Genomic DNA, 13,850 nt, shown 5'->3' with positions numbered 1-13,850 from the left:
GGTGGTAACAAGAGATGAGGATTCTGGTGCCTGCTGTGCAGTGGAGTCACTGCCACCCAGGGAACACATTTGGGATTTGCAACTGTGCCCATCTGAAGACCACCCTTCTGTTTAGTTGTCTGATGTGAGCTCAGTGGTAGAGGAGACACATGCCTGTCTCAGAGCTCTGGAGAGCAAGGCCATGAGTGAGAATCTAGGGTAGCAGTGTGAAGAACGACACTACAGCATCGGGGCCCAACCCATGTGTGGGGTCCAGGGTGGGCAGGCCAGGCTCAGCCTCCTGAGTGTGGCTACAGACCCCAATCTGGATGTGGAGGAGCTGGAAGACAGAACCCGCCCTCCCAGGCGCCCAGCGGGAGCCCAATGGCAGAGAAGCACAGCATTGTTCTCAGATGTTACCTTCACACCACCCCAGCCCTCCACGGGGACATTGGAGCACAAAGGAGAGGAGTAGGAGAAGGGAAGGGGGTGAGGACGAGGTAGCGTCCACCCTCAGTCAGGTTTGTGGCCCCCCACTGATAACTGTTGCACAAACAACCCTCAGCCAAAGTGGGTCAAGGGGACCATTCTCTGAACGCCTAAGCAGCAAGTCGTCTGCTAAAAATATTTTAGAAAAACAAAATCACCAGATAAAAATAGGAGATCATGTCAGCCTCACAGGACTCCTGCAAAGATCAAATAGGCTCCTTGGGCTGCAAAAAGAACCCCTCCTCCCGCAGCCTCACTCCCACCCTCCTCAATATGTCCCTGTACTACAACACCTCTGTGCCTTGTTCTCTGCCCGCAATTTACTTCCTCATGTTTCTTAGTCCAGGTGCTCCAAAAGCAGAACCTTAGATCAGAACTTAGGTGGCGGGAACTCTCCAGCAACTGAAGCTGAAGTCTGAGATGAGCCAATAGGAGGTGCAAGGCATCACAAACATCTGCCCCGTTATGCCTGTCCAGTCCTCAAGGGCCATTCCCAGCATGTCACATCCAGGCAGAGCTGACTGCCACCCCTGTAGGTGTCCTTGTGCACAGACCATTGTTGAAGAGCTCTGTCCTGTCTGTCACTGTCCTGTCACCCAGCTCTGACCACTGTGGGCTGCATGCCCAGGGTCTCTGCATGCTGTAGGTGTGATAGGTACGTGGACGATGGCCAGATGTTGCAGAGGTGTCAAGAGTATGCTAAAACCAGAGCCTTGAACTGAGGGGGAGCAGAAGGTCAGTGCCTGGGCTGACCCTCTTCAGGGGCCTAAAGCACACAGGAGTTTACTTGACAGCAGGGGGAAAACTAAGTACCACCACCCACTGGGAGCTCACCCCCCACCACACACAGAACACCATGACAGAACTGTGCCCTCAGCCACTTGAGGCCTAGAGGAGCATTTCCTCAATGAGCAGGACTAATTCACTCTTTGTTGCTGGCAACTCCCCAGCCCTCAGGAGCCCCCACCACTGCATGTGTTTTAAGTCTTCCTCCCCTCTGGAAAACAAACCCATGATGGAGATGTTGTTATAAGGAATATAAACCACTTAGAATTGCTTTGTTGTTTTTTTTTTTTTTTTTTTTTTTTTTTTTTTTACCCAAAAGAATAACTTGAAGCTGAGACTCCTTAATGATGTGAAGATTTCTCTTCTCAAGACATTCATGGGTCTACCTGTCACCCACTCATAGCTGCTGCTATTTAACCAGCCAGGTCTCTTTGACCCCTACCCCTATCCATCCACACACTTACACATCAGGGCAGAGTCTGCAGCACCAGCTCATCTGTGGCTCTGACCAGAACCCAGTGGAATCTCCCTTTCACTTCAGCACTTCTATTCACAATGAATCAAGGTACTCAACAAATGTATGAATGCAGAGAGATCTTGAAAAAAGAGGAAAAAGCAGGACATGACTCAGAAAGGCCAAAGGAAGCCCTCAGTCCTTGCACAAGTATGTCTGCTTGGAAGGGCAAATACATCCCAGTTCACAGGAACAGGCTTGAGCAATGCACTTTTCCAGGCACAGATAGGCAGGCCTCCCCACTGCCCACATATCACCCTGGATGTACCCTCTTCCATTACATATGTTGTCAGCTCATAAATGTGTTTACCTCAGCAAACTTTGAGCTCTTTAAGTACTATCTCTAGAACTCAGCACCAATCAAAGCACATAGCTGGTACTTAATGTATGTTTCATGGCTGAACACATGGTAGACACATGTATGCACAAACGGAAGGGTAGATGAGTGTGTAGATGTATGAGAAGATGGATGGATGGATGAAGTGATGGATGGATGGATGGATGGATGGATGGATGGATGGATGGATGGATGGAATGATGGATGGATGGATGGACAGATGGACAGACGGACGGACGGATGGATGGATGGATCTTCTCAGAAGGCATACACTAACCATGTTTTAAAAAAAAAGAGAAATTATAGAAAATGAATCACAGATAAAAGAGATTTTATCCCTCCAACTTTGACTTTGGAGAGAGCCTCCTTTTTTCAAACAGCAATTTGTTCTTGTCTAAAACCTCCTCAAAACATCTTCTTGATCTTCCCAAGGAGCTGTTTCCATCTACTCCACTTACTCCTAACTGTTCCCTGGTAAGATGTTGTCTCTCCCTGCCATGGGGATAATCTAACACTGCAGTAATAATCTGTGGCTCCCCCATCTGCACTCCAACCTCAGCATCCTCATGGAGGTGACCTACTTTGTGCAAACTGACTTTAGCTGACAGTTCACTGGTGGCAATGCAGAGGGTAGGAAAGGCCCTAACCTCACAACCAATTCTGAGAAGCAATTTTTGGATTAAAAAAATCACAAGTAGATGGTAGAAAGGCAGTTTAAACTTGGGGCCCTCTCCAGAGCCTGATAAACATAAGAGAAGCCTTTCCTCAGGGAAGATAGCTGGATACCAGTATCAGGGTTGGTCATGTCAAGCCCCTGAGAAGGAAGTGTGGAAGGAGAGAGGCTTCCAGATGCATGGATGCTCACTCATCATTGACCACCAGGGACCAACAGCCCAGGCTGGAGCCACAGACCACAGGTGCAGAGAATGAGGCCTGGTTTGAAGAAGTCCTTGCCTCACTCCCTCATATTTTAGGTTAGGCACAGCACAGAGTCCATCAGCAAAGGTAAGGCAAGCAAGCAGATGCTGTCACTATTTAAACCATCATCCCCATGCAAGCAGGAGCCCAGGGCTCTGGGTGACCTAGGAACACTGCAGCATGAAGTTCCAGGAATCAAAAAAGCATTCCAGGTAAGAGTAAATTTGAGAAGCAAAAGACAGGTCAAAGTGCCAAGGCCACGGGCATGGCAGAGGAGAGACCTGGCAGCAAAGCAAAATACCTAGAACCAGGTCAGAGATGCTAGTGGGAGTGAAGTCAAGGCCAGACAGAAGCCAGGAAAAGGGCTTGAGGCCTTCCTGGGAGCCCGTGGGCTCTATTATAAGTGAGGAGAGAGCTGGAAGAGGGACTAGATGGTTTCATTTAGCCACCCCAGAGATTAACAGTAAGTTCCTCTTTCACTAATTACCATATAGTACGACTCTCACACTAGGGTTGCAGCTTAGGCAAGTGGTCTAATAGGATCAGCAACAGCTTTGGATTCATCCCAACCTGGATCAGCTTTGCTCACAGCTGGACCCAGGTCTCTACAGTAGTGCCTGGATACAGCAAGCACTCAATAAATGTTGATTGAACAAGTGAAGTAGATCTCCATTAGCATCCATTTGCTGAGTGATGTTGAACAAGCTGTTGAACACTCTGAGACTTACCTTTATAACAATAAAATACAGTGTGATCTGGGCCCCTGGAGAGGTGCAATGTGGCAGCCCTGATTTACCCACCTGTGGAATGCAGATGGTAGTACCCCTGTGTGCCAAGTACTATTCTAAGATCTTTGCATGCATCTTCATTTTCAGAGGGAGCAGAGACAGAAAGGAATAGAAGAGGCAAATAAAATATCTAAGCAGCTTCCTGATTTCAATATGTATGAGCTGAGAGCTCCTCCAGGGATGTCGCCAGAAGCTGGGGTCAGCACAAGTCTAGATGCAGAACATGAGAACTACTGAGAAAATGAATTTGTATCCTCCAACACCACTCATCCTCTCTCACAAAGTCACTTGGTCCCTAAAGCCTTCCAAAGGCATGAAGGGAACATGTCTGACTCCTATAGGCTTGAGGGTCAGAGATCAAGCAAGAATCAGTATTGAATATTAATTCCCAGTCCCACCTGAAATCTGCTCACCTGAGCACCTGTGTACATGTCCCTGGCCTCCTCCAGGTCCCAGCAGCACAGTCACAGCTGCCACAGCCCCCAGGGTCTTTCACCTTTCAGGGCCACATGATCTGAGGTGTTGCAGGGCAGCCCTTTAAGGGAAAGGCCACTTCTCTGCCCCTAGGATGTTTCATAAAAGGTACCAACACAGGAAGGCTCAGATAGTGTGTGTTGCATGGCGAGGGGTGGAGGGGAAAGCGTTATAATACCCTGACTCTGGTTCCTGAGAGGGAGAGAGTGTGGCCCGCTGCAGTCAAAAGCCAGACATTCACACAGCAAGGCTGGCTCAGCCACGGGAGCCTTTGGGACAGTGGATTCTGCAATGAGATCAGCAAGGTGTGCAGGGTAGGTGGGGAAGGCAGGCAGGGTATGGCTGGAACAAAGGCCAGCTGCAGTCCAGCATCCATGGAAGGTGGGTGCTCTGCACTCCACCCTCTGCCCAGCTCAGGGGTTTCAGTCCTGGGGTAGCCTCCAGATGTCCTCACTCAATGGTCACCTCCCATTTTAGGGGTGGAGTTCAGGTGCCCTTATGTTTCCCTAGGGAGATGGTAACCACTGGTTAACCTGTCTCCAGTCTCAGATCCTCCCTTTCCACACTGCATAGAGTTGCCTTTTTCAGATACACATCTTCCACATCACATCACCAAGGGCAGAGCCCCAGTCGCTGTTGTCCCCTCCAAGTTACTTGGCAACTTCTTGCCTCTCACCCCTTGCCCCAGGCACAATGAACTCTTCCCCTGCTCTCTCAGGCCTCTGGGCCTGTGCACATGCCAGTTTCCCTAATCAGAACATGCTACGACGTGGAAATTAAAATTCCCAATTTTGAGGGGTTTATGAGAATTAGGAGGAAACATCTGTGAAAGGTCTAACGTAAGAAGAAATGCATAACAAATGCATAAATGGGTATTTATGGAATTACTGAAAGTTGAATAACAGTTCTAAACATGTTCTTAGAAACATGAAGTTAAAGAGATGTCAAGGCATTTGCAAAGAAGATGCCTCTTCTTAGAAGACAAGTGGTGGTGGATAGAGGCTGCTGGGGAAAGAGATGGGAGCTCTGTGTGAATAAATGTGGAACTGGCCATCTCCCACCAGAATCTCAGGCTGTGCATTTCCCTGAGATGGCAGGATCCTGGCAAGGTGTAAATTTCCAACATCAGTTACCCAAGCAGGAGGTGGGTCCTCAGAAAGATAACGGGAAAGGTAGGAGGCGTCTCTGGGAAGCAGGAGAGAACTCAGCCGTGAGCTCTTGTTGGGGGCTTGCAGCTCTTGAGAGACCCAGGTGGACACTCTTGGCTGCTGGATAATTAGAGATGAGTCACAAGAAGTTGACTGAGGACCAGGGATGAAAAAATTGATTTTTTAAAAATTTATTACCAGAATTTCTATTACATCAGTAACTATACTTTATTTAGGAAAATACCTTGTGTCAGCAGGAGCAAAGGCCACCAGTAAGAGTGTTAAATTGATCTTCATGAGAAAATAAGGAATCAAGATCCAGAGGGAGGAAATGGATGGAGCACTGGGGGCAGGGGAGCAGTGCTCAGAAACACTGCACATTCTCCAGCGGGGAGGGGCTTCGAAGGCTGAATCCTGCTTGAGCAGTTACAATGCAAATGCCCCACCCAACATCCCACCATGTGTAACACTGGCTCTGAGGCTCCCGAGGAGATGTGAAGGCTGCCTTAGTCCACTCAGGCCACTGCAACAGAACACCACAGACTGGGTGGCTTATAAGCAACAGAAACTTAACTTCTTACCGTTCTGAAGCCTGGCAAGTACAAGATCAAGGTGCCTACAGAGTCTGTGTCTAGGGAGGATGTGCTTTTTGGCTCATAGGTGATGCCTTCTCATCTTGTCCTGGCAGAGTGGAAGAGGAGAACTCTGGTCTCTTCAGCCCCTTATAAGGGCACGAATCCCATTCAGGAGGGCTCCACCCTCATCACCTCCCAAAGATCCCACCTCCTAATGCTGTCACCTGGGGGATAGGGTTTTGAAATAGAAATTTTGGAGGGATACAAACATTCAGACCACAGTGGATATCTTGTACAGAAGGGAATTTGTTGTCTTGTTGAAATCAGGAAGGCACTGACTTTCCACCTGGGCAAGCACTGGGCAGGGTGGAGGCAGGCACATTGGAAGCCCAGGTGCTCTGGTCTGTTATTGAATCCCTGGAAGCAGGATCAGGACCAAAGATAATGAGCATGTAAGTCCCCCATGAAATGTGTTGAGGTCCTCAGGAGTGCTGCAGGCTCCCAGGATGATCCAGCTAAGACCTCTGCCCCCATCAGTGGGAAAGGGAGAGGTCCCTGGAACACAGGAGGGTGTGTCTGCTGGATGGCCACACTGTCTGCCTTCCTGGCAGCAGCACATACCTTCTCCGTAGTAAATCTGGGGTGTTCCAGCCTAGTATTTGTTATGCTCTGGGGCCCAGGGAATTGTTGTGCATCCGCATTATCAAGGTAAAAATCATCCTTGGAGGCGAAGGAAGATGAATCACAGGCCAGGGTCAGAACCAGACCATTATCCTCCCAACACCAAAGCTGGAAGTGTGGGAAATGTTTTCATTAAGAAAGGCTGCATTTCCTCCAGGCTTTTAAAGAGCCTAGTTTTCTCTTCCCTCTGTCATTAATCAAGCAAAGTGGACTGTTCAGAGAGACATCACAGAGGCAAACAGCAGGAACTGACCTCTGACCAAATCCTCAGACAGGTTGTGGTTGGCCAGCAAAGTTTGACAAGCAGCTAACAGAGGGTCCAGCAGGGAGGACAAGTTGACACACAGATGTCACAGCTTGAGAAATCTATGCCAGGTGAAGTCTCTCTGCCAAACTGCTGCCAGTCCAGCTGTCCTGGGATAGGGCACCACAGCCAAGCCTCAGGAGGAAGCAGATGGTAACAGAGGGCACGGGGGATGCAGGGAGCTCTGCTCACTGCTGAATCTGAGGGGATGGTGTGAAGAGTAAAGAGGGTTATCTGTCCACACCCAAGGTTTTCTGGGCTCCAAATGCACGCATGGCCACCTGCAGCCAGAACAGCAGCTGGTTGCACCCAAGGAGAACACCTGTGCAATTGTCTCCGACAAAGCCTTCCCCACTCTCTGTGTTAAATGCTCCCATACGGATCTTTAGGGCTAAGTAAACCATTGAAAGTGACATGAAATCCAAGGTAGCTGGTATGTGGAGGCTTGGTGAAGCTCCAGAGGACAGGCTTCTACCAACAGGTTGACAAAAACCTTTTAGCCATGGAAGAGTACAGAAAGCCCTAAAAAAAAGGGATATTAGAGGGAGAGGGGTTGAAATCCTCTAATAGATTGTGTGCAGCACAGAGGAAGAACGATTCCATCAAGCCATTCGACAATTTTTAAACACACAAAGAAGAGAAATTTCAACCTGAGGGACCATTTTATGGTAATACCACGTTAGCCCCCAAAGCTTAAGTCAGGGATCTGGCTCCACAGTGACCACACAACACAGTTTATATCATTTGCCTGTCACCCCTTAGAAACACATTTGAATATAAATGGGGGGATAGCTATGTGATAATATGCCTCTTACTTCAATTGCAGCCCTGATGTCACAGGGCAGTACAGTTCCAGAGACAGAGTACGTTACAGATTCTCCTCTGAGCAAAGATGTCCGTGAAATCTTACCAAAGTCTCAGGGTTCTGAGGGACTGGTTATCACTTTTATTACTGGCTGAGTCAGACAAATCCTAAACTAACTTATCAAGGAAACAAGAATGAGAAACACACAAATAAGACAGTGCTTTGTGGGAAAAATAAACAACAGTGCTGCATGCTGGCAAAGGCAATGCTTTTGAAGCACTAGGGGTCACATATTTAGGTATTTTTCTTCCAAGGGCCTTTTGTTCTGCTAAATAGGAACCAAATTGATTTGCTATAATAGTCCTTGGTTGGCTTTAGAGCACAGAAAGCCCTGACCACAGGCCTCATAGAGGATGACAGAGTTTCTGAGGCCAGCTCAATAGAGAAGCCAAGGGATGGATGCTATTGCAAAAATTCCCTGTTCTTCTTGGTCCTCCCAGAAGCTTCTAAACCAGAATGATCTTCCCAAGAGTAGCCATTTGGTGGGGGGGACTAAAGATGGACTGGAGAGCTCCATTTCCAAAAGGATCTTCACTAATTTCGTCAAGACAAAGTTAATAATCCATGACATAAATGTTTTTTTTTTTCCTTGAGTTAGTTGTTCCAAACATGTTAGAGTCTTCTCGATAAATCTCACAGCTAGAGGCTAGTAGAAATTAGTTTGCCTTTCACACTCTCATTAAGAAAGAAGTGGTAATAGCTATGGAGGAAACTGGAAGGGAATGGCTTGTAAATGAGATGAATCTACAAGATGCCTAAGTAGTTACTGGGCAGGATGAGTAAATGAATCCACATTTTCCTCTCATGATACCACCTCGCAAGGAAGCAGATGCAACAAATGGAGACAGACATTCCTTTAATAAAGTGTTTTACATATATATATATAGAGAGGCATCTAGAGTCAGTATTGTATTGAGACCTGCATTCTTAATAGATTCATCCTTTAATTCCTTATCGAGGGTCTTCAATGAGCAGAGTCTTGTGGTCTTGTATAAAGAGCTACATGAGTCTAAAAGACATAGCCTCTCAACTCCCAAGCAAGAAAGCTATGATTCAGTACCCATGGGAGAGATGTGGACAATAAGTGGTACACAAAACCTGTGATAAGGGGCTGGAAAGATAGAAACTGCCCTCCCACCTGCAGTGATGCCTTTAAAAAGCACACTTTGGAGATAGGTAGACTAAATCACACCAAAAAAAAAAAAAAAAAGGAGGCTATGTTCAGCCTTTCCATGGAAACCCTAAATGTACTTGTCCACACCCTCAGTAATGATGATAATAGGTTAAGTATCCAGTATCTTAAATGCTTAGGACCAGAAGTGTTTTTATTTGGGATTTTTTTTCAGATTTTGAAATATTTGCTTTATATTCCAATTCCAGTTCAGCATCCCTAATCCAAAAATGCAAAATCTGAAATGCCCCAATGAGCATTTTTTAGTGTCATTTTGGCACTCAAAAATTTCAGATTTCAGAGTATTTCAGATTTTGGATTTTCAGATTAGAGATATTCAACCTGTACTGCTAATAGCTCAGCTCTGAACTGAATGCTTTCCGTATGTTCTCCCATTTAATTTTTATTATGGCTCTGGGGGGTAATACTCTAAACCTCAATTTAGGGAGGAGGGACCTGAGGCACAGAATGATAAACAAATAATAATCATGAAATAATTGGCTAGTAACTAGAGTTACCAGGATTTGAACCCAGGTGATTTGATTCCTCTTTTACTGTTGCTGCTATTACTACAAGATTCCTGTAGTGTTGTACTTAAGCTTTGCTCTTTATGCAGTGCCTGGGTCTCAGCAGGAACAGAGGGAGGTGTAGTGTCCCAGGGTTCCTGGGTCTGACACTGCATTTACCTCATTTGATGATGTTCGGCCACATATCTGGGAGCTGCGCCTTTGTTTCTCCTCTCCATGGGCACGTGTCATTTAAGTAGGCCCTCAGATAGATTCCCTTTTGAACCCCTCAGTCTCTCTTTCTCTCTACTCCAGTGAAAAGACTTTTTGTATCCAATGTGTCTGATATGCAACCAAGGGGCCCACCTGCGCCTTTCACCCACAGCAAAAGATGGCATCACAGGTCCCAACAATAAGCACTTTCCTCTTTCCCCTGCTCCAACCTTTGCAGACACTTCTGTGCCATGGAAAGTGGCCCCATCTTTGTTCCTCAAGGACACTGAGTGCAGTTTAATTAAGACCCAGAGAATGATTTAGGGCATATGAGGCAAGGGTGCCATGTATTTGGAGGGAGGAAGCCCTTCAAGGGAGAGAGAAGCTAGAAAGACCCTGCAGAGAGTGATACCTTCACAGGCTCTGGCCCCACAGAGAGCAAAGGGATTCCCCTCTCCAGGTGCACTGGGTGGGAATGGGCACACTCTCCCTGAGTCCCATTGTCTAAGGCCGTTTCCATCCACATGGAGGCTGGGAGTGATGACTACAGAGGCACAGTGAAAGGAACTTACTTGGCCTTCACCATTTCTTACAGACTCCACATAGAGGAAGGCAGAATAAACCAGCAGCACTTCAACATAAACTCTTGCACCAGGGCCTTTCACTCTGACTCGGGTGCCCAGGCTCTTGAGTCCATGAGTGCTGCAGGGGCCTTGGGTCCACTCTCTTCGCCACCCCTCTACCACCTTAGAAAGACCCCAGACACTCTGGTGGGCTACCTGGAGCAGAGGACACTGGTGGAATGGAAATTATTCCAGCTAAAATCAATGTGTGCTGTGTTTCCACCTCAACCAAGAACACATTTATCATGCCTACCATCATTGAGACATGTTTCCTTTTTCTCCCTACATCTGAGATTATAGAGTAGATTCATTCCTTTGGCAAATTTGACACATGTCCACACCCCACTCAAGATTCCAATAATTCCCTCTACAAAATGTGTGGCCCCTGATACAGTGAGAACAAAATGTTATGGGGTGGGGCTGATACTCAGGTGGCAGGTACAGCCATCTCTGTTCGGAAACCCTGATTTCTATCCCTCATGCCTGGCTGGGTAAAGATGGTGGAACTAGTTTCAAATGCTGAGGGGAAAGCATATCACATGTACAAACTTCTGGGCAATTTCCACAAACCCAACTGGAAGAAGGGTTTCTTTCTGTCCTGTGGCTCTCACTAAGCATCAGTGAAAGTTTTCTGAGGCACCACATTCCTAACCTAGAAGTGGATTTGAGGCTGCCAGTGGGTACTCTCCACACTGCTTCCCTGTTGCTCCCAAACACCCAGAGAGAAACCACCTCTTACACCAGGCATATAGCTCTCCATCATATTCCAAGGCCCAAGACAAGCTAGTGCCAATTGCACATACTTAGGGTTGAAGGAATGGCCAGAAACACTTGATACCTCTGGCCTTGGAAGGAACCATGTGCGTGGGGTTCCATGTCATGGTCCTGCTGTCCTGCCCCTCCCTGCTCAGCTGGGCATCCAGCAGTGTCCTGGGTGACCCAAGCCTCAGCACTCAACCTATGTGCTGGGATAGTCCCAATTTGCTTTGCAAGGGTCATGTCTGTATTAAGAAGAGCCTAAAACAGGTTCAAAATGATCACTTCCCAAAGAAGACTCCATCCCCAGCCCTGCCAGACGAACACATTCCCACAAAGCAGTCATCACAGAGACATAAGAGACAGGAATCTTTTTACCCTCTATGCATGAACTTTTAAATACCAGAGACACCCAGTGAGCCAATAAGCCCTGTCTGCTGACAACAGGCATAATTGCCTGCTGGTACTGCTCAGAGACACTGCCCAGTCGGCCGGTTTCAATCTCAACAAATGACAGAGCTAGTAATTGAAGTTGGTGGCAACAGGAGGCCCCCACATGTCTCCCTTGGCCAAGGGTGTGGGTGAGACTCTTGGTGGAGGGCACTGGGGAGAAGAGGCTGAGCACTGACCTGCAGCATCTGGAGGTAGCCTTCCTGGGGGTCGCAGAGCAGGGAGGAGATGCGGTGGTTGTTCCTCATGCATTTCTGATTGTCCTTTGCAGACGGAAAGATTTGCCGGACCACGGTCATCCTTCCAAGGGCACTATGGACCAGATCCAAGATCTCCGGGTCACTGATTTCCTAGAAAAATAACCAGGCCCATGCTTACCATCCACTCATGAACTATCTCTGCAAGAGACCTATCAGGAGGCGTCTAGGCCAGCAGCCTGAAAAACTGATGCCAAAGAAGGCAAGGGATTGGGCCCAGGTCACACAGTTCATTAGTTGCTTATTCACAAATAATACTTGCTATCCTTTAGGGGCAAACAAGATTAGTCAACATTTTCCCTGAAGGCTAGAAAAAGATGTTTGAGGCTAAACCACCGAAGCACTGGTTTCCACAGGTGTGAAGCTTTTAGGAACCAATGCTGTCAAAGGTCATGGTAGACATTAGCAAGAGAGAAAGGTTAACTTTTCTTTTGGGAGTCACCTACCTGATTCTGACAGGGAAAGCTGGGTTTCTCTGCCATAGTTGATCAATATACAATGAGTTTCCCTGAATTCTTCTAGAATTACATTCATTTTACAAAATATTTGCATATGAATTTTGAGAATATATCCATTCATTTATTCACTATTCATTCCACAAAATCTACCTACATCTCTGAAGTTTGTTCTGTACTAAGTACTGTGGATACAGCCAGGAACAAATCAGGCCCTATCCTGTCCCATAAATCTCATGGACATCCTAGGATGGAATATGCCGAGTTCCAGGGCTGAGGAAATCTATGTGCTGTCCATATTGACTACACAAAACCCTCTGCTCACATTAACTCATTTAGGCTCACAACATCCCATCCTGGTATGATCCACTGTGGAGCATAGAAATAGCAAGGGGAGGAGACCACAGGAGCTCTTTCCACAATAGGGCTTCCATGAGGAATCTGACAAGGGGTGGACTTGTGATGGTTAATATTGAGTATCAACTTGATTGAAGGATGCAAAGTATTGTTCCTGCGTGTGTCTGTGAGGATGTTGCCAAAGGATTTTAACATTTGAGTTAGCGGTCTGGGAGAGGCAGACCCGTTCTCAATCTGAGTGGGCAACATCTAATCAGCTGCCAGCATGGCTAGAATAAAGCAGGCAGAAGAAGCTGGAAAGAGCAGACTTGCTAAGTCTTCCAACCTCCTTCTTTCTCCTGTGCTGGATGCTTCCTGCCTTTGAACATCAGACTCCAAGTTCTTCAGCTTTTGGACTCTTGTACTTACACCAGTGATTTTCCAGGGGCTCTCAGGCCTTCGGCCACAGGCTGAAGGCTGTACTGTGGCTTCCCTACTTTTGAGGTTTTGGGACTCAGACTGGCTTCTCAGCTTGCAGACAGCCTATTGTGGAACTTCACCTTGTGATCGTGTAAGCCAATACTCCTTAATAAACTCCCTTTCATATATACTTCTATCCTATTACTCCCATCCCTCTAGAGAACCCTGACTAATACAGATTTCGTTTCTGGCTAACAAGTTCTGGAGGAGGAACTTGTTAGCCAAAGTGCCGCTGGTAGGCAGGGCAGGGTTGCAGTTGAGGAGCTGGGGTTGCTGTGGAAGGAAGGTAGAGGGAGCTGCCAATAGCTTCCTGTTCCAGGTAGAGGGTAGAGGCAGCAGGGAGTGTGAAACGCTAAAGCCTTAGGCAACCTGAAGAGGGACAGAGAGACTGCCCTCCTGCAGGGAATGCTTGTGAGGCAGAAGGAAGAGTGGTCAGAGGCAGGGCTAGAGCCCCATTCAGGGTCAGATGGGAGAACAGACGGTCAGGACACCCCACAAAATGCCCATACTAAGGGAGACAAGGAGCCCTTGAAAGGATCTGGCCTCAAACAAGCCATAGATTTACAGTTTTTAAAACCTCTGACTGCAGTAGGGAGAGAGGATTAGAGAGGAACAAAACTGGAGGAGAGAGCAGAGAAGAGAGCACCCATCTCTGTAGCTAGGTGCAACATGGGAATTACAACAAAAATGGAAGCTAACACATACAGATGCTCCTCCACTTAAGATGGGCTTATATCCTGACAAA

The 13,850-nt window shown here is 47.3% G+C and overlaps 1 protein-coding gene across 1 annotated transcript in view; it reads right to left on the bottom strand.

The window, feature by feature from the left end:
- Window positions 1–13,850, bottom strand: part of GRID1 (glutamate ionotropic receptor delta type subunit 1) — a 791,729-nt gene that overhangs the window by 267,957 nt on the left and 509,922 nt on the right. The window contains exon 6 of the mRNA XM_030940876.1: window positions 11,757–11,927. Within this exon, the coding sequence (XP_030796736.1) occupies window positions 11,757–11,927 (171 nt within the window). The remainder of the gene's footprint in view (window positions 1–11,756; window positions 11,928–13,850) is intronic.

This window comes from Rhinopithecus roxellana, chromosome 11 (assembly GCF_007565055.1).
Source record: "Rhinopithecus roxellana isolate Shanxi Qingling chromosome 11, ASM756505v1, whole genome shotgun sequence".
NCBI lineage: Eukaryota > Metazoa > Chordata > Mammalia > Primates > Cercopithecidae > Rhinopithecus > Rhinopithecus roxellana.
This window is presented reverse-complemented; position numbering and strand designations above follow the sequence as displayed.